The sequence below is a fragment of the Peromyscus maniculatus genome, chromosome 23 (assembly GCF_049852395.1).
Source record: "Peromyscus maniculatus bairdii isolate BWxNUB_F1_BW_parent chromosome 23, HU_Pman_BW_mat_3.1, whole genome shotgun sequence".
Lineage (NCBI taxonomy): Eukaryota > Metazoa > Chordata > Mammalia > Rodentia > Cricetidae > Peromyscus > Peromyscus maniculatus.
Genome location: NC_134874.1, coordinates 35,872,398 through 35,893,979, shown reverse-complemented (window position 1 = coordinate 35,893,979; position 21,582 = coordinate 35,872,398). Strand labels below are relative to the sequence as shown.

The following is a 21,582-nucleotide window of genomic DNA, read 5'->3' as shown; positions in this document are numbered from 1 at the left end:
TGGTGTGTTGAATTTTGTTATAGTTGTTTTCTATCTGCAACAAATGTGATCAAGATTTTGATTGGGTTTGCATTGAATTTATAAATAGCTTTCAGTAGAATGTTCATTTTTATAAACTTAATTCTACCAATCAGTGATCACAGGATGGGATGTCTTTTAATTTTCTATTGTCTTTCCTGTTTTTTTTTTCAAGGGCTTAGAGTTCTCCTGTCAAAGTCCTTTGCTTCCTTGCTTAGATTTATTCCTAAGTAATTTATTTTCTTTAGGAGAATTGTGAATGGGAGTGTGTCCATGCTCTCCTTCCTATGTTTGTTGTTAGTGTATAAAAAAGGACATTTATTTGTGCAAGATGATTCTGTATCCTGTCACATAGTTCAATTTGTTAATCATTTCAAGAATTTTTTTTGGTATATTTTGGGGGATCTCTAGTGTATAATACCATATCATCTGCAAATAGGGATAGTTTGAATTCTTTCTCTATTTGTATTCCTTTAACTTACTTTTCTTGCCTTATTGCTCCAGCTAATACTTTGAAATATTGAAAAGGAGTGGGAGTAGTGGACTTAGTTGTCTGATTTCTTACTTCAGTGGAATTGTTTTAAGTTTTTCTACATTGAGAATGATATTGCCTATGGGTTCCTTATATATTGCTTTTATTGTGTTGAGATATGTTCCCTCTTTCTGTATATTGTCTAGAACATTTATGATAAAGGGAGTTGAATTTTGTCACCTTTTTTCATCTATTGAGATGTTCATGTGACTTCTGTCTATAATCCATTTATGTGGATTTTACATTTATTGAGTTAAATATGTTGAACTATTCCTACATTTCAATGATAAGACTATCTTAGTCATGGTATACAATAGTTTTGATGTGAGTCTGTATTCTATTTGCAACCATTTTATTGAGTCTATGTTTCTCAGGGATAATGGCATGTAGATTTCTTGTTTTTGTTGTGGCATTCCCTGGTTTTGGTATTAGAATGAAAATGGCTTTCTAAGGGAGCTTGGAAATGATCCTTCTCTTCTATTTTTTAAATATTTTAAGAAGGTCTGACTATATATCTTCTTTGAATGTCTGGTGGAATTCTGCTGTGAGTTCATCTGGACTTGGACATTTTTATAGCTGGAAGGAATTTATTGTTTCAATCTGCTGTGTATTATGTGTTTGTTTAGCTTGTTGACTTGGTGTTTTGATTTTTTAATGGTTTGGCCGAATCTAAAAACTTATCCATTTCATATAGGTTTTCAAGAATACTGGAATACAGATTTTCTTTTGTTTTTTATAATAGTCCCTTACATTGGTCTATGCTTCTTGGGGTTTGTTGTAATATTTCCCTGTCATTTCTGATTTCTTTTTCTTTCTTCCTTTCTTCCTTTCTTTCTTCCTTCCTTTCTTCCTTTCTTTCTTCCTTCCTTCCTTCCTTCCTTCCTTTCTTCCTTCCTTCCTTCCTTCCTTCCTTCCTTCCTTCCTTCCTTCCTTTCTTTCTTTCTTTTTTTCTTTTTGGTTATTTCTGATTTCTTAATCTGACTCCTCTATTTCTTTCTTTGGGCCACTTGAACCAAGTGTCTGTCTTTATTTATCTCCTCAAAGAGTCAGTTCTTATGTTGGTTGCTTCTTTGTATTGTTTTCTTTGTTTCTCTTTCATTTATTTCTGCTCTGATTTTTGTGGTGGTCTTGTGTTCCCCGAAATATTGTGCACCTTAATAAACTTATCTGGGGTCAGAGACAGAATATCCACAATATTAAACATAGAGGATAGGCAGTGGTATTACGTGCCTTTAATCCTAGCTTTCCAGAGGCAGAAATTCATGTATTCAAGGATACAGCCAAGCATGGTAACTCACTCCTTTATTCCCAGAAAGCAAGTCTTTAATCCCAGGGAGTGATGGTAGAAAGCAGAAAGGTATATAAGGCATGAGGGCCAGAAACTAGAAGCATTTGGCTGGTTAAGCTTTTAGGCTTCTAGCAGCAGTTCAGCGGAGAGCCATTGGGATGAGGACACAGAAGCTTCCTGTCTGAGGAAACAGGATCAGCTGAATAACTGTCAAAGTGAGGAAGCTGTGGCTTGTTCTGTTTCTCTGATCTTCCAGCATTCACCCCAATAACTGGCCTCAGGTTTGTTTTTATTAATAAGACTCTTTAATATTCATGCTACATATTTTATTATTTCTTGCCATTATTTTGGCTTGTGTTTGCATTTTTTGTTTTTCCAATTTTTGAGTTGCATCATTAAGCCATCTACTTGTGTTCCATCTGATACTTTTAACGTAGGCACTTAGAGCTGTACATTTCCCTTGTAAAACACCTTTCAATGTATCCCAGGAGTTTTGTTGGTTTGTGTTTATTTTCATTTAGTTCCAGGAATTTTTTTTTATTTCTGTCTTGATTTCTTCTTTGACTCATTCTTCAGTAAGTACTGAGTTGTTTCATCTCCAAGCAGTCTGTGTATTTACTACAGATATATTTGCTGTCAAGCTTAAGTTTTGTTGTATTGGGATAAGATAGGACAGGTATTTCAATCTTTTTGAATTTGTAAATACCTGTTTCGTGTTCCATGATTTGGTCTATTTTTGAAGTGCTCCCATGTGTTAAAGAGTAGAATAAATTTTCTTTGCAGTTTGTGGGGGATACTATGTAGATATCTGTTGAGTTCAGGAGATTTTAGATGTGACTTAATTCTGATATATTTCTCTTTATTTTTTCCCAGACGCCCTGTTTGTTGGAGAAAGAGGGCTTTTTAATTCACACACTATTAGTAGATTGTTGTTAATGTGTCACTAAACACAGCAGTACAATTTTCATAAAATTAGCTGCCCCGGAATTGGATGCATACACGTGTAGAGTTGTAATGTCTTTTTTGATTGCTCTTCCCTTGATTAGAATGTAGTTTCCTGTTTTACTTTTTCTAATTAGTTTTAAATTAAAATCTACTTTGCCAGATGTCATGGTGGCATGCATGCTTGCTTCCTGAATGTTTGTAACTGGAGTATTTTCTCTGTCGTTTTATTTTAAGGTGGTGTTTATCTTTAAAATCAAGATATATTTCTTGAAGGGAAGAGGCAGACAGATATTGTTTTATGATCCATTCAGCTAGTCCACATTTTTAAATGAAGAATTGAGGCCATTGATATTTAAGATATTGTAGAAACTTATGTTACTTTTGGTCACTCTGCTGTTGTTGTTTTCTGTGGTCGCAGTGGTGTTTCATGTTGTAATAATTATGCCTTCTTATTTCTTTCCAACATCTCTGCTGTATTCATTGCTCTCTTCAGTCTAAAATATAACTTCGTGTATTTTCCTTAGTTCTGGTTTGGTGGATATGATATTGTAGGCCGTTTATATCTTGGAAAGTTTGTATTTTTCCTTCAGTTTGGCAGTTATTTTTGCTGGGTACATTTCTCTAGGCTGGCCAATATAGTCTTTCAGGACTTGATATGCTTTGCTCTAGGCTTTTCTGGCTCTCATGGATTACATTTAGAAATCAGCTTCTATTCTCTTGGATTTTCATTTATATTTGCCTTGTCTTTTGTTTTCCTCTTGCAGCTTTCAGCACACCTTCTTATTATGTTTTTTAAGTGATAATTAAAATTTATTCTAAAATATTTTTCTTTGTTAGTGTTTTAGTAATAATATGCTGTAGGGATTTTCTTTTCTGGTCTTGTCTATTGGTGTACTCTGTGCTTCCTCTACATATTTGGAGATATCTTTCCATGGTTTCAGTAACTCTTCTTCTATGAAACTGACCTTATTGAAAAACTGGTCTATGTCATTGACCTGAAATTCTTCTCCATCATCTATGCCAATAATGTAAAGATTCAGTTTTCTCAAAGCATCCCACACTTCCTTTTCCGTTTCAATTTTTCATATTTCTTGATTATTTTTTATCCTCTATTCTATCTTGGATACTAACTTCTCCTTTCTGCTTATTTCCTCTGACATGGAAGGCTGTCCTAGAGTTTCTGGCTGGCCGATGTGTTTTTTCAGTCCTGTCCTCATTTCAGCTTCAGTCTTCATCACACTTTCTATTTCTTTGTTGAATTCCATGTACAAGTCTTGCATTGTCTTCATCATTTACTTCAGGTTTATGTTTGTGTTTTCTCGGGCATCATTATGGCATTGATTCTCCTTGAGTTATTTCTCTTTAGTTTTATTAAACTGTTTGTGTCTTCTTTTTTTTTAAAGAATTATTTATTTATTATGTATACAGTGTTCTGTCTGCATGCCAGATCTCATTATAGATGGTTGTGAGCCACCATGTGGTTGCTGGGAATTGAACTCAGGACCTCTGGAAGAACAGCCGGTGCTCTTAACCGCTGAGCCATCTCTCCAGCCCTGTTTGTGTCTTCTTTCAACTGCTTAAATTACTCTATGATTATAAGGAGTGTTCTTTTACAGTCTGTGTCCTGAATTTTATTAGGTAATACTCATTGGCAAACATTTCTACCAGACTGGTATATTTGGAGAGAATATACTGTCATTATCTGTGATATTATTGGTATTTTTTGATAATATTTGGGCATGTGGATGTTTTATTTCTCCTAATATTCATATACACAATGCAAATTGTGGCAAAAGAGATTATATATAAGTTTGATATGTCTAGAGGTTGAAAATGGCTTATATGTAATGAAATAAATTACAACGAATGTCCTGGGCTTTTGTACAGCATGTGGGTCCTTACTGATGCCTGAAGTGTAGGGGTACATCCGGCTGGATGCAGAGTTTGGATGAAGAATTTGGATGTTGCTGAAACATTCATGAATAATTAAAATGTGATGGAGGTATTATTATCCCAGTTCTAAGTTTTACTATAGGGTTAAAGTAATAAAAAAGGATGGTATTGGCATAAAAGCAAACACATAAGCCAAGGGAATTGAATTGAAGACCCAGACATAAATCCACACACATATGGACACCTGATATTTTATGAAGAACCTGAAAATACACACTAAATAAAGGATAGCATCTTCAAAAAATGATGCTCATCTAACTGCATGACTGCATGTAGAAGAATGCAGATAGACACATACTAATTATTCTGCACAAAACTAAACTGCAGATGGATCAATAACTTCAACATAAGGCCAGATACATTGAACCTCATAGAGGAGAAAGTGGGGAGTGCCCTTAAACCAATTTTCACAGGAATGACCTTCTGGAGAGAATATCATTAGCACAATCACTAAGAACATCAATTAATATATACGACTTCATGGTGTGGAAGTGGTTCTGTATAACAAGGACACCAGAATTGAGCAAAGTTACATTCTACTAAGTTGGAAAATATTTCTACCAATTATATTTCTGAGAGATGGCTAATATATAAAATGTGTAAAGAACTCAAAAGAGAACTGAACATCAAAATACAAGACAGTTAAAATGGAGTACAGAAGGAAGCAGAGTTTTCTTAAAAGATAAAACTGAATTGGCTGGGAAACACTCAAAAATGTTCAATATCTCTAGTCACTAGGAAATACAGATCAAAACTACAGGATTGCAAAGTCAATGAAACAAATGACAGTATTCCCTGGCAAAGGTCTTTGGAAGGGAGAATGTTTACTTATCCATCACTAGTGGTTGTGCAGACTTGTACAGACCCTATGAAAACAGTGACGGTTCCTCAGGAAGCTGGGAATAATTCTCCCTCTAGATCCAGATAAACCACACTTTGGTTCTATCAAAAGGACCTGCACCCTACTACAGAGACCCTTACTCAACCATGTTCATTGCTGCTCTACTTTCAATAGTCAGAGCCTGGAAATAGCTTAAATATCAAGCAATGGATAATAGATAATGCACATTTGGTACATTTAGACATTGGGATATAATTCAGTTGTTAAAGAATAAAATCAATTTCCCACAAATGGGTCCTATTGGATATATTAAACACATTTGAGGGCAGGCCCCATTCAAATCATTAGAAAGCCAATAAAAAATGAACTCAATTGTATGTTTGTACACTTTTTTCTTCTCATTTTGCTTTAGTGGGAATTTTTTCCTTTTTTTTCTTTGTTTGTTTAATTTCATTTCTGCTTTTATGGAGTGTGTGTGTGTGTGTTTAGAATATTTTCTATCCTAAAGACAGAGGGAGAAAATAAGAAAAGGAGGGAGGGAATATAAAATTTGTGGTGTCTTATTTAGAGTTTCAATTACTATGAAGAGACACCTTGACCAAACCAAGTTTAATAATTAGAAACATTTAATTTACTTTATACTCTCAGAGGTTACTCCATTATCATCACACTATGGTAAAGGGGATTCTTTCCTTTATTTCTTCCTCAGCCCCTTTATCATTTTGTATGAAGAAGGGGTACTGGTTTTTTAGTTAATTTTGTATCCAGCCACTCTGCTGAATGTGTTTATCAGGTGTAGGAGTTCCATGGTACAATTTTTTGGGTCACTTATGTATACTATCATATCATCAGCAAATAGTGAAAGTTTGACTTCTTCTTTTCCAATTTGTGTCTTCTTGGTCTCCTTTATTTGTCTTAGTGCTCTAGTTAGAACTTCAAGTACTATGTTGAGTAAATATGGGGAGAGTGGACAACCTTGTCTTGTCCCTGATTTTTGTGGAATCTTTTGAATTTCAGTTTAATTTAATGTTGGCTATCAGCTTGCTATATGTTGCCTTGATTATCTTTAAGTGTGTTCCTTGTATTCCTGATCTCATAAAGACTTTTATCAGAAAGGCGTGTTGGATTTTGTGAAAGGATTTTTCAGCATCTATTCAGATGACCATGTGTTTTTTTTTCAGTTTGTTTATGTGGTGGATGAATTGACAGATTTTTGTATGTTGAATCAGCCCTGCATCTCTGAGAAGAAGCCTAATTGATCCTGATGGATGATTTTTGTGATACATTCTTGGATTTGGTTTGCAAGTAATTTATTGGGTATTTTTGCATCAAAGTTAAAGAGAGAAGTTGGTCTGTAAATCTCTTTCTTTTTGAGTCTTGGTGTGTTGCAGGTATCAGGGTGACTGTGCCCTCATCAAATGAATTGACAATGTCCCTTCTGTTTCTATTTTGTGGAATAATTTGAGGAGTATTGGTATAAGCTATTCTTTGAAGGTCTGATAGAATTTGGCACTAAAACTGTCTGGCCCTGGGCTTTTGTTTATTGGGATACTTTTAATGATGATTTCTATTTCCCTGGGAGTTATAGGTATATTTATATGGCTTATCTGTTTTGATATAAATTTGGGATGTGGTACCTATCTAGAAAACTATCCATTTCCTATAGATTTTTCAAATTAGTGGAGTACTGATTTGTGAAGTACTGATTTATGACCTAATGATTCTTTGGATTTCCTCAGTGTGTGTTATGTCCTGCTTTTGGTTTCTGATTTTGTAAATTTCAATATTTTCTCATTGATTTCTAGTTAGTTTTAATAAGGGTTTGACTATCATGCTGATTTTCTCAAAGAACCAACTCTTTGTTTCATTGATTTCTCTGTATTCTCTTTGTTTCTATTTATTGACTTCAGCATTCACTTTTATTTCTTGACACCTACTCCTCTTGGGTAGGCCTTCTTCTCTTTGTTGTACACCTTTCAAGTGTGTTGTTAAGTTTCTGGTATGAAAATTCTCTAATTTCTTTATAAAGGCAATTGGTGCTATGAATTTTCTCTTAGCAGCACTTTCCCTGTGTACCATCAGTTTGCCTATGTTGTGTGTTCATTTTCATTGAATTCTAGGAAGGCTTTAATTCCTTTCTTTATTTCTTCCTGGACCCAGTGGTCATTCTTTAGAGAATTGTTAAGTTTTCCTAAGTTTGTAGGCTTTATCTCGTTTAACCCATGGTGGTCTGATAGGATACAGAGAGCTATTTCAATATTTTTTATAGCTACAGAGATTTGCTTTATGACTAAGTATATGGTCAATTTTGGAGAAGGTTCTATGAGGTGCTGAGAAGAAGACATATTCTTTTGTGTTTGGGTGAAATGTTTTTTAGTTACCTGATAGGTCCATTTGAGTCAAATGTTTGTTAATTCCATTATTTCTTTGTTTAGTTTCTATCCGGATGGCCTGTCCAATGGCAAGAGTGTTGTGTTGAAGTTTCCCACTATTAATGTGGGGGCTCGATGTGTGATGTACACTTTAGAAATGTGTCTTTCACAAATGCCACAAATGTGCATTTGAGGTATAGATGTTCAAAATTGAGATGTCATCCTGGTGGATTTTTCCAATTATGAACTTCCTTCTTCATCTCTTTTGATTAACTTTGGTTTGAGCCTATGCTGTTACATATTAAGAGAGTTACATCAGCTTGCTTCTTAGGTCCATTTGATTGGAAAATCTTTATTCAATCATTTACTCTGAGGTAATATCTAACTTTAATGTTGAGGTATGTTTCTTGTATACAATATAAGGGTGAATCCTATTTTGTATCCATTCTGGTGGATGGATACAAAACACAGCCAGTGTGTTTTTATTGGTGGAATGTAGCCTCTTGATGTTGAGAGATATTAATGACCAGTGATTGTAATTGTTGTTATTATGTTTTTGGTGCTGGTGATAGTTTTTTTTTTTTTTTTGTGTGTGTGTGTGTGTGTGTGTGTGTGTTTCCTTCTTTAGATTTTGCTGTGAAAGATTATCTATTGCTAGTGTATGTCTGGTGTTATTTAACTTGGGTTAGAGTTTTTCTTTGAGTACCTTCTATAGGACTGGATTTGTGGGTAGGTATTGTTTAAATTTGACTTTTTTTTCTATCTGTGGTGATTGAAGGTTTCACTGGGTGTATTAGTCTGGGCTGTCATCTGTTGTCTTTTTTTTTTTTTTTTGCTTTTTCCTTATTTTTTTGGTTTTATTATTATTATTATTATTATTTTACAACACCATTCAGTTCAACATAATAGCCACAGAATCCCCCGTTCTCCCCCTCTCGCCCACCCCTCCCCCCAGCCCACCCCCCATTCCCACCTCCTCCAGATCAAGGTCTCCCCCGAGGACCGGGGTTGACCTGGTAGACTCAGTCCAGGCAGGTCCATTCCCCCCTCCCAGGCCGAGCCAAGTGTCCCTGCATAAGTCCCAGGATTCAAACAGCCAACTCATGCAACGAGCCCAGGACCCGGCACCAACACACAGCTGCGTCTCAAACAGATCAAGCCAAATGACTGTCTCACCCGTTCAGGGGGCCTGATCCAGTTGGGGCCCCCTCAGCCTTTGGTTCATAGATCCTGTGCTTCCATTCATTTGGTTATTTGTCCCTGTGCTTTATCCAACCTTGGCTTCAACAATTCTCACTCATATAAACCCTCTTCTTTCTCACTAATTAGACTCCCAGTGCTCCACCAGGGGCCCAGCCGTGGATGTCTGCCTTCAGATTCCTCAGTCCTTGGATGGGGTTTATGGCACCACTATCTGGGTGTCTGGCCATCCCATCACCAGAGTAGGTCAGTTCCTGCCATCTCGCGACCATTGCCAGCAGTCTTTTGAGGGGGTATCTTTGTGGATCTCCGTGGGCCTCCCTAGCTCTCTGCTTCCTCCCCTTCTCACCTTCTCATGTGGTCTTCATTTACTATGGTCTCCTATTCCTTGTTCTCCCTCTCTTTTCTTGATCCAGCTAGGATCTCCCACTCTTTCCCTCGACTGTCGCCCTTCATTGTTCCCACTCATGACCAGGCTATTCATGTAGATCTCGTCCATTTCTCTGTGTCTTTTTTTGGGGTCCCGTTTTCCAGGTAGCCTCACTGGTGATGTGAGTAGCAGTCTAGTCATCCTTGTTCCACATCTAGCATCTTCCTATGAGTGAGTACATACGATATTTGTCTTTCTGAGTCTGGGTTACCTCACTCAGGATGATTTTTTCTAGATCCATCCATTTGCCTGCAAACCGTGTGATGTCGTTGTTTTTCTCTGCTGAGTAGTATTCCATTGTGTATATGTGCCACAATTTATTTATCCATTCTTCAGTTGAAGGGCACCTAGGTTGTTTCCAGGTTTTGGCTATTACAAACAATGCTGATATGAACATAGCTGAGCAAGTGCTCTTGTGGTATGATTGAGCATTTCTTGGGTATATGCCCAGGAGTGGTATAGCTGGATCTTGGGGGAGATTGATTCCCAATTTTCTAAGAAAGCGCCATATTGATTTCCAAAGTGGTTGTACAAGCTTGCATTCCCATCAGCAGTGGAGGAGAGTTCCCCTAGTTCCACATCCTCTCCAGCATAAAGTGTCTTCAGTGTTTTTGATCTTAGCCACTCTGACAGGCGTAAGGTGGTATCTCAGAGTTGTCTTGATTTGCATTTCCCTGATGATTAGGGAAGTTGAGCAATTCCTTAAATGTCTTTCAGCCATTTGGGATTCCTCTGTTGAGAATTCTCTGTTTAGTTCTAAAGCCCATTTCTCAATTGGACTGTTGGTCCTTTTGATGTCTAATTTCTTGAGTTCCTTATATATTCTGGATATCAGTCCTCTGTCAGATGTGGGGTTGGTGAAGATCTTTTCCCATTCTGTAGGCTGTCGCTTTGCCTTGTTGACCGTATCCATTGCTCTACAAAAGCTTCTCAGTTTCAAGAGGTCCCATTGATTGATTGTTTGTCTCAGTGTCTGTGCTACTGGTGTTATATTTAGGAAGTGATCTCCTATGCCAAGGCGTTCAAGACTATTTCCTACTTTTTCTTCTAGCAGGTTCAGAGTAGCTGGATTTATGTTGAGGTCTTTGATCCACTTGGACTTAAGTTTTGTGCACGGTGACAGATATGGATCTATTTGCAGCCTTCTACACGCTGATATCCAGTTATGCCAGCACCATTTGTTGAAGATGCTTTTTTTTTCCATTGTACACTTTTGGCTTCTTTGTCAAAAATTATATGTCCATAGGTGTGTGGGTTAATGTCAGGGTCTTCAATTCGATTCCATTGGTCCACATGTCGGTTTTTATGCCAATACCAGGCTGTTTTTATTACTGTAGCTCTATAGTAGAGCTTGAAGTCGGGGATTGTGATGCCTCCAGAAGTTGTTTTATTGTACAGGTTTCTTTTAGCTATCCTGGGTTTTTTGTTTTTCCATATGAAGTTGAGTATTGTTCTTTCCAGATCTGTGAAGAATTGTGTTGGTATTTTGATGGGGATTGCATTGAATCTGTAAATTGCTTTTGGTAAGATTGCCATTTTTACTATGTTAACCCTGCCTATCCATGAGCATGGGAGATCTTTCCATTTTCTGAGATCTTCTTCAATTTCTTTTTTCAGGGCCTTAAAGTTCTTGTCATATAGGTCCTTCACTTGCTTGGTTAGTGTTACCCCAAGGTATTTTATGTCATTTTTGGCTATTGTAAAGGGTGATGTATCTCTAATTGCCTTCTCAGCTTCTTTGTCCATTGTATATAGGAGGGCTACTGATTTTTTTGAGTTGATCTTGTATCCTGCTATGTTGCTGAAGGTGTTTATAAGCTTTATCAATTCCTGGGTGGAATCTTTGGGGTCACTCAAGTATACTATCATGTCGTCTGCAAATAGGGAAAGCTTGACTTCTTCCTTTCCAATTTGAATCCCCTTAATCTCCTTATGTTGTCTTATTGCTCTGGCTAGAACTTCAAGTACTATATTGAATAAGTATGGGGAGAGTGGACAGCCTTGTCTCGTTCCTGATTTTAGTGGAATTGCTTTGAGTTTCTCTCCATTTAATTTGATGTTGGCTGTTGGTTTGCTATATATTGCCTTTATTATGTTTAGGTATGTTCCCTGTATTCCTGATCGCTCCAAGACTTTTATCATGAAGGGGTGTTGGATTTTGTCAAATGCCTTTTCTGCATCTAGTGAGATGATCATGTGGTTTTTTTCTTTGAGTTTGTTTATATGGTGTATTACATTGATGGACTTTCGTATGTTGAACCACCCTTGCATCCCTGGGAAGAAGCCTACTTGATCATGGTGGATAATTGTTCTGATGTGTTCTTGGAGTCTGTTTGCCAGTATTTTATTGAGTATTTTTGCATCAATGTTCATGAGGGAGATCGGTCTGTAGTTCTCTTTCTTTGTTGCATCCTTGTTTGGTTTAGGAATCAGGGTAATTGTAGCCTCATAGAAGGAGTTTGGTAATGTTCCTTCTGTTTCTATTATGTGGAACAATTTAGAGAGTATTGGTATTAACTCTTCTTTGAAGATCTGGTAGAATTCTGCGCTGAAACCATCTGGTCCTGGGCTTTTTTTGGTTGGGAGACCTTTAATGACTGTTTCTATTTCCTTAGGGGTTATTGGACTATTTAAATAGTTTATCTGGTCTTGATTAAACTTAGGTATGTGGTATCTATCCAGAAAAATGTCCATTTCTTTTAGGTTTTCCAGTTTTGTGAAGTAGAGGTTTTTGAAATATGACCTTATAATTCTCTGGATTTCCTCAATGTCTGTTGTTATGTCCCCCTTTTCATTTCTGATTTTGTTGATTTGGATTCTCTCTCTCTGTCTTTTGGTTAGTTTGGATAAGGGCTTGTCTATCTTGTTGATTTTCTCAAAGAACCAACTCTTTGTTTCATTAATTTTTTGTATTATTCTCTTAGTTTCTAATTTATTAATTTCACCTCTCACTTTGATAATTTCCTGGCGTCTATTCTTCCTGGGAGACTTTGCTTCTTCTTGTTCTAGAGCTTTCAGATGTGCTGTTAATTCACTAGTGTGCGATTTCTCCAACTTCTTTATGTGGGCATTTAGTGCTATGAATTTCCCTCTTAACACTGCTTTCATAGTGTCCCATAAGTTTGGGTATGTGGTGTCTTCATTTTCATTGATCTCTAGGAAGTCTTTAATTTCTTTCTTTATTTCTTCCTTAACCCATTGGTGATTCAGTTGAGCATTATTCAGTTTCCATGAGGTTGTAGGTTTTCTGTAGTTTTTGTTGTTGTTGAAATCTAGCTTTAAACCATGGTGATCTGATAGAACACAGGAGGTTATTCTGATTGTTTTGTATCTGTTGAGATTTGCTTTGTGGCCAAGTATGTGGTCGATTTTAGAGAAAGTTCCATGGGGTGCTGAGAAGAAAGTATATTCTTTCTTGTTAGGATGGAATGTTCTGTAGATATCTATTAGGTCCAATTGGGTCATGACATCAGTTAAGTCCTTTATTTCTCTGTTAAGTTTCGATTTGGGAGATCTGTCCAGTGGTGAAAGTGGGGTGTTGAGATCTCCCACTATTAATGTGTGGGGTTTTATATGTGGTTTAAGCTTTAGTAATGTTTCTTTTACATATGTGGGTGCCCTTGTGTTTGGGGCATATATGTTCAGAATTGAAACTTCATCTTGGTCGATCTTTCCTGTGACGAGGATGTAATGTCCTTCTTGATCTCTTTTGATTGATTTTAGTTTGAAGTCTATTTTGTTGGATATCAGGATGGCTACCCCTGCTTGTTTCTTAAGACCATTTGATTGAAAAGTCTTTTCCCAGCCTTTTATTCTTAGGTAGTGTCTATCTTTGAATTTGAGATGTGTTTCTTGTATGCAGCAGAAAGATGGGTCCTGCTTTCGTATCCATTCTGTAAGTCTATGTCTTTTTATAGGTGAATTAAGTCCGTTGATATTAAGGGATATTAATGACCAGTGATTCTTCATCTCTGTTATTTTTGGTGGTAGTGTGTGTGTACTTCTCTTCTTTGGGGTTTACTCTTGTGGCTTTATCTATTGCCTGTGTTTTCAAGTGTGTATCTGACTTCCCTTGGTTGGAATTTTCCTTCTAGTGCTTTCTGTAGGGCTGGGTTTGTGGATAGGTATTGTTTAAATCTGGCTTTGTCTTCGAATGTCTTGTTCCTTCCGTCTATGATGATTGAAAGTTTTGCTGGGTATATTAGTCTGGGCTGACATCCATAGTCTCTTAGTGTCTGCATTACATCTGTCCAGGTCCTTCTGGCTTTCAATGTCTCCATTGAGAAATCGGGTGTTATTCTGATGGGTTTACCTTTATAGGTCACTTGGCCTTTTTCCTTGGCTGCTCCTAATATTCTTTCTTTATTCTGTACATTTAGTTGTTTAATTATTATGTGTCGAGGGGACTTTTTTGGGGGGTCTAGTCTGTTTGGTGTTCTATAGGCTTCTTGTATCTTCATAGGCATTTCCTTCTTTAAGTTGGGAAAGTTTTCTTCTATAATTTTGTTGAATATATTTCTGTGCCTTTGAGTTGGTATTCTTCACCTTCTTCTATCCCTATAATTCGTAGGTTTGGTCTTTTTATGGTGTCCCAGATTTCTTGGACATTTTGGTTCATGACTTTGTTGGCTTTAGTGTTTCCTTCGACTGATGGAACTATTTCTTCTACTGTATCTTCAATGCCAGAAATCCTCTCTTCCATCTCTTGCATTCTGTTGGTTATACTTGCATCCGAAGTTCCTGATCTTTTACTCAGGTTTTCTATTTCCAGCATTCCCTCTGTTTGTGTCTTTTTTATTTTTTCAATTTCCCTTTTCAGTTCTTGGACTGTTTCCTTTGTTTGTTTCATTGCTTTTTCATGATTTTCTTTCAGTGCTTTATTGTTTTCTTCCAGGACTTTATTGTTTTCTTGGAGGGCTTTATTGTTTTCTTCTAATTTGTTTGCCCTTTCCTCTAGTTGTTTACAGCGTTCTTCCAATTTTCTTGTCTTTTCCTCTACACAAGCCTCTACCTTCTTCATGAAGTTACTCATAAGGCTACTTTCTTCTGCTTCTTCCAATTTTTGGTGTTCAGGTGTAGATGTTAGAGGCGAGCTAGGTTCTGGTGATGCTGTATTGCTCTTCATTTTGCTGTATGTACTTCTGCTTTGACGTCTGCCCATCTCCTTGTGGTTCCTTCTTGGTCTTATCAGTGGACTTGTTTCACAAAGAGCTGACAGACTCAGGAAGACTCTCTCTCTTGTCCAAAAGGGAGTTCTCTTGTCCAACTCTTTGGTCCAGAAGGGAAGTCAGGGGCAAGCTCTGGTCCAGAATGGCAGTCGGGGACAGGCTGGGAGCTGGGGGCCGGTCTCTAAGTCTCAGGAAGTGGCTGGGGTCTTGGGCAGATGGGCGTGGGGGCAGGGCGTGGAGACTGCAGGGGCTGCCGGGGGCTTGGAAATGGGGATCCCTCCCGGTGGGGCTAGAAGGGGAGCTGCCCGGTGGCCAGAACCTGGTGCCAAGTTGGGCAGGCCTCTCAGGAGTGGCTGGTGGCCAGGGATGGGGTCCGGGCTGGACCCAGGCACTCACCTCTGGTCCAGAAGGGAAGTCGTCAGGGGCAGGCTGGGAGCTGGGGGCCGGTCTCTAAGTCTCAGGAAGTGGCTGGGGTCTTGGGCAGATGGGCATGGGGGCAGGGCGCAGAGACTGCAGGGGCTGCCGGGGGCTTGGAAATGGGGATCCCTCCCGGTGGGGCTAGAAGTGGAGCTGCCCGGTGGCCAGAACCCGGCGCCAAGCTGGGCAGGCCTCTCAGGAGTGGCTGGTGCCCAGGAATGGGGTCCGGGTTGGACCCGGGTACTCACCTCTGGTCAAGAAGGGAAGTCGTCGGGGGCAGGCTAGGAGCTGGGGGCTGGTCTCTAAATCTCAGGAAGTGGCTGGGGTCTTGGGCAGATGGGCGTGGGGGCAGGGCGCAGAGACTGCAGGGGCTGCCGGGGGCTTGGAAATGGGGATCCCTCCCGGTGGGGCTAGAAGGGGAGCTGCCCGGTGGCCAGAACCTGGTGCCAAGTTGGGCAGGTCCTCCCGGGGTGGCTGGTGGCCAGGGATGGGGTCCGGGCTGGACCCAGGCACTCACCTCTGGTCCAGAAGGGAAGTTGTCGGGGGCAGGCTGGGAGCTGGGGGCCGGTCTCTAAGTCTCAGGAAGTGGCTGGGGTCTTGGGCAGATGGGCGTGGGGGCAGGGCGCGGAGACTGCAGGGGCTGCCGGGGCCTTGGAAATGGGGATCCCTCCGATGGGGCTAGAAGGGGAGCTGCCCGGTGGCCAGAACCTGGTGCCAAGTTGGGCAGGCCTCTCAGGAGTGGCTGGTGCCCAGGAATGGGGTCCGGGTTGGACCCGGGTACTCACCTCTGGTCAAGAAGGGAAGTCGTCGGGGGCAGGCTAGGAGCTGGGGGCCGGTCTCTAAATCTCAGGAAGTGGCTGGGGTCTTGGGCAGATGGGCGTGGGGGCAGGGCGCAGAGACTGCAGGGGCTGCCGGGGGCTTGGAAATGGGGATCCCTCCCGGTGGGGCTAGAAGGGGAGCTGCCCGGTGGCCAGAACCTGGTGCCAAGTTGGGCAGGTCCTCCCGGGGTGGCTGGTGGCCAGGGATGGGGTCCGGGCTGGACCCAGGCACTCACCTCTGGTCCAGAAGGGAAGTTGTCGGGGGCAGGCTGGGAGCTGGGGGCCGGTCTCTAAGTCTCAGGAAGTGGCTGGGGTCTTGGGCAGATGGGCGTGGGGGCAGGGCGCGGAGACTGCAGGGGCTGCCGGGGCCTTGGAAATGGGGATCCCTCCGATGGGGCTAGAAGGGGAGCTGCCCGGTGGCCAGAACCTGGTGCCAAGTTGGGCAGGCCTCTCAGGAGTGGCTGGTGGCCAGGGATGTGGTTCGGGTTGGACCCAGGCACTCACCTCTGGTCCAGAAGGAAAGTCGTCAGGGACAGGCTGGGACCATCTGTTGTCTTTTAAAGTCTGTGGTTTGGAATCTCTGTTGAGAAGTTGTGTGGTTGTTATAGGCCAGTCTTTATATTTTACTTAGCCTTTTTTCCCTTTCACCTTTTAGTAGTCTTTCTTTGTTCTGTACATGTAGCTTTTTGAGTATTATGTGACATGGGAACTTTCTTTTCTGATCTAATCTATTTGTTGTTGTTGTTTTGGTAAACTTCTTGTTCTTTTGTACGCATGTCCTTCTTTAAGTAATGGAAAATTTCATCTATGACTTTGTTAAATGTATTTTCTATGTTTTTATGCTGAGATTCTTCTCCTTTTTCTTTTATGGTTATTGCTAAATTTGGTCATTTCATGGTGTCCCAGATTTCCTTGATGTTTTGTGTTAGGAGTTTTTTAGATTGAGTATTTTATTTGCCCAATGAAACTATTTCTATTGCATTCAACACCTTGCATCTCTTTTATTATGTTGGTGCTGCTTGTATCTGTAGTTCATGTTTGCTCACCCAGATTGTCCTTTTCTTGAAATCCATCAGTTTGTGTTTTTGTTATTGCTTCTATTTCAATTTTCATACCATAAATACTTTTCTCTACCTGCTTGCACTATTCTTGGCTATCCTGACGTCATTTAAGAGATTTGTTCATTTCATCTTATTCTTTGATTAGCTTTGCATCAATTTATTTAATGGAGTATTTCATTTCTCCTTAAGGAGTTCTATCATATTCAATAAAGTTGTTTCAAGGTCATTTTATTTTGCTTTGGCAATGTTGTAATACTAAGGTCTTGATGTCAAAGGATGGGTGGGCTCTTGTGGGGTTATATTGCTCTAGCTGTTGTTTATTGTATTTGTATACTGGCATTTATGCATCTAGGTTTGGAATGATTAGTTCTAGTCCCTGAATTCTGAGTTACTCTTCATTGGTTTGGTAGTTTCTTTCTCGGTTTCTGTTTAATCTTTAGTTTTCTAGCCTAGTTGGGAATCCTTGTTCAAGTTGGAAATTGTCCTTCTGGCTGTTAGCTTGGCCTTTGGTGTAGCAGGGGTTCACTGTTTTCTGACTGGTTTGGCACGCATCTGTGATGGGGAATCTCTTTCTGTATGCTGTGAATGTGTTGCTCTGATTGGTTGATAAATAAAATTCTGATTGGCCAGTAGCCAGGCAGGATGTATAGGCAGGATAAATTGACAAGAAGAATTCTGGGAAGAGGAAGGCTAAGTCAGCAGAGGCCAACCTGCAGTCCAGAGAGCAGCATGTAACAGGACACAGGTGAAGCCACAGAACACATGGCAACATATCGATTAACAAAAATGGGCTGAGTTTAAGTGTAAGAGATAGTCAGTGGTAGGCCTGAGTTAATGGCCATATAGTTACAATTAAAATAAGCCTCTGTGTGTTTACTTGAGGGATGTGATTGAGAGAGATATGTCCCTACTGCCAGCAGGTGGGGACACAAAAAATCTTTCTGACTACACACATGAGCACCTGAAGACTGATCAAGCTGGTGTGAGTTAAGTTTAGAATTCTTTAAAGGATTACTTGACAGTTTTATTTCAATTGAACAAGTAGATTACAATTTTATTTTCATTACCCTAGAAAAACAAGAATAAACTTGTCAACACATGGTGTACCATGAGGTATTCATGGCAGCCATTAGGAAGGGGATGTCTAAAGAGTTAGTGTCCTTCTTGACATGATAGTAAGGCAGAATGAACAAGGCTACAAACAACCTCAGTGTTCTTCATGGCTGAAGTACAAAATGTAAATAATCATAGAAGCTTAAATGTTGATTCATTTCCTCCCGTAGATCAGCAGGAGTGTATCCCTTGCCCACTTCAAGAGTATCCAAACCCTGAAAGAAACAACTGCCTTCCCAAGTCATTGACATTCCTGTCCTTTGAGGATTCTCTGGGAAAGGCTCTGGCCTGCACAGCTCTGTGCTTCTCTGTCAGCACAGCTTTAGTTTTGGGGATCTTTCTCAAACACCAAGACTCACCCATTGTTAAGGCCAATAACCGGACGCTCAGCTTCATCCTGCTCATCTCCCTCCTCCTCTGTTTTCTATGTTCCTTTCTTTTCATTGGCCACCCAAGCACAGCCTCCTGCATATTGCAGCAAATTGCATTTGCACTTGTGTTCACTCTGGCTCTTTCTACTGTTTTGACCAAAACTATAACTGTAATTCTGGCCTTTAGAGCCCTGAAGCCAGGAAGGACAATGAGAAGGCTGCTTGTCTCAGGCATCCATAACTCTGTCATCCCCATCTGTGTCCTGATCCAGCTTATTCTTCTTGGAGTCTGGCTGGGAACCTCGCCTCCCTATATTGAGGCAGATGCATACTCTGAACAGAGTCACATCATCATTTTGTGCAACAAGGGCTCACTTACTGCTTTCTACTGTGTGCTGGGATACTTGGGGATCCTGGCCCTAGGGAGTTTCACTCTGGCTTTCCTGGCCAAGAACCTGCCTGACACATTCAATGAAGCCAAGTTCCTGACATTCAGCATGCTGGTGTTCTGCAGTGTCTGGGTCACCTTCCTCCTTGTCTACCACAGCACCAAGGACAAGGCCATGGTGGCTGTGGAGGTCTTCTCCATCTTGACTTCAAGTGCAGGACTGTTAGGATGCATCTTTTTCCCAAAGTGCTACATTATTCTTGTTAAACCTGATGAAAACTCTTTGAAATATTTTAAGAACAAAACACAATCTAGAAAACATTGACTGCTTAATGAATTGAGTCTTTTTCATAAAATCCTTTAGTATAGTAAAAATTGAACTTAATTAACTTTTCAGTAAGATTTTCTGAAATATATATTTAAATAAAGTAGAAGAGCCCCTCAGTGTGTCTCACATACAGACAATCTATTTCCAAATAGAAGCTACTGCTGAAAATTTACTTTATTTAGCTATTCTTGTTATCTATAAATTAATGGGCAACAGACATATTCAAAATTCAATTACAGCCAAGAGAACAGCCCACTGCAACACCAGGGAAACCCAGAGCCACAAGTCCACCTTGAACCAATTGGGAACATGCAAGGCCTCATCTCTAGACTCGGCAGACCAGGTCCCTATTTCCTAGGCCCTGGAGGGAACACCCTGTGCCTCTCCTCTAAGCCATTGGAGCCCCAGGGACTAGCCAGCTGCCCCTTCCCCGCCTCCTTCCCTAGAAAACAGCCCAGTGTGACACCAGTGAAAACCAGAAACATACGCCCACCCTGCACCAATTGGGAATTGAAAACAGGTCCCACTCTGCACCCATTGGGAATAGCTCCTCCCTGAGACAGAGCTCACTCTGCTCTTAGCAGACTAAGTTCTGCTCCCTGAGACACAAAATCCATCAGCACAGATTTGACCAAGAGCCTGGATTAGACCAAGAGCGCCCATCAGACCAAAAGTGTCAATCGAACCCATAGAGTCTCCGTTAAAACCAGACAGCACTTTCATGGAATGGAGGAAAAGATGGGTAGACACCAGTACAAAATTACAGTCAACAACATAAAGACTAATATGGCACCATCAGAACCTATTGGTGCTACATCAGTAAGACCTGAACATCCCAAAGCAGAAGAAACAGAAGGAATAGACTTTTAAAATGACTGTAAGAAGATGATAGAAGTCTTTAAAGAGGAAATGAAGACTGCCCTTAAAGAACTCAAAGAAAAGACTAACAAATAATTGGGAGAAATCAGTAAATCCCTTAAAGAAAGCCAAGAAAAAGCAATTAAATAGGTGAATGAAAAAGTCCAAGATTTGGAAATTGAAATAGAGGCAACAATAAAGAAGATGCAAACTGAGGGAAGGCTGGAAATGGAATATCTGAGTAAACAAACAGGAACTACAGATGCAAGCATAACTAACAGATGCAAGAGATGGAAGAGAGAATCTCTGGCATTGGAGATACAATAGAGGAAACAGATTCATCAGTCAAAGAAACACTAAAGTCAAAAGAGTCTTAACATAAAATATCCAGGAAATCTTTGACACCATGAAAAGACCAGACCTAAGAATAATAGGGATAGAAGAAGGAAAAGAATACCAACTCAAAGGCATAGAAAATATATTCAAAAACGTCATAGAAGAAAGCTTTCCCAACTTAAAGAAGGAAATGCCTATGAAGGTACAAGAAGCTAATAGAACACCAAATAGACTGGATCTAAAAAAAAAAAAAAGATCCTTTGCCACATAATAATCAAACCACTAAACATATAGAATAAAGATATAATATTAAGAGCTGCAAAGGAAAAAGGCCAAATAACATATAAAGGCAGACCCATCAGAAAAACACCTGACTTCTCAATGGAGACTCTGAAAGCCAGAAGGTCCTGGACAGAACTAGTACAGAAACTAAAAGACCATAGATGCTAATCCAAACTATTATATCCAGCAAAACTCTCAATCACTATAAATGGAGCAAACAAAATATTTCATGATAAAAACAGATTTAAACAATACCTATCCACATATCCAGCCCTACAGAAAGCACTAGAAGGAAAAATCCAACCTAAAGAAGTTAGATACAACCATGAAAATACAGGCAATAGATAATTCCACACCAACAAACACCAAAGAAGAGAAACAACAATTACCAACAAAAATAACAGGAATTAACAATCACTGTTATTAATATTCATTAATATCAATGGTCTCAATTCACCTATAAAAAGACATAGGCTGAGAAAATGGATACAAAAACAGGATCAATCCTTCTGTTGTGTAGATGTAACCAATTGTCTTATTAAAATAAGAAACACAGAGCCAATGTAAAAGAGAAAGCCGAGAGGTCAGAGCTCAGAGATAAAATCTTACCTCCTGAAGTGCTCCTAGCTTCCCCAAAAGAGAGCTTCTTCCTGTGTGTCTGTCTTTAAATAGTCTTTCTCTTCTGCATTCTCATTGGTTGTAAACCCAACCACATGACTGCCTCGTCACTGCCTGTAAGTACTGCCCTCCCGGTCTTAAAGGCGTATGTCTCCAATACTGGCTGTATCCCTGAACACACAGAAATCTACCTAGCTCTTCTAACCACCACACTCTTGCTATGGCTCTAATAGCTCTGACCCCAG

The 21,582-nt window shown here is 39.8% G+C and overlaps 1 protein-coding gene across 1 annotated transcript in view; it reads left to right on the top strand.

Annotated features, from left to right (window-relative positions):
- The window catches only part of LOC143270412 (vomeronasal type-2 receptor 116-like), a 52,032-nt gene extending 32,792 nt beyond the window's left edge, over positions 1–19,240 (top strand). Inside the window, exon 6 of the mRNA XM_076560338.1 lies at positions 18,327–19,240. Within this exon, the coding sequence (XP_076416453.1) occupies positions 18,327–19,240 (914 nt within the window). The remainder of the gene's footprint in view (positions 1–18,326) is intronic.
- The last annotated feature ends 2,342 nt before the right edge of the window (positions 19,241–21,582 follow it).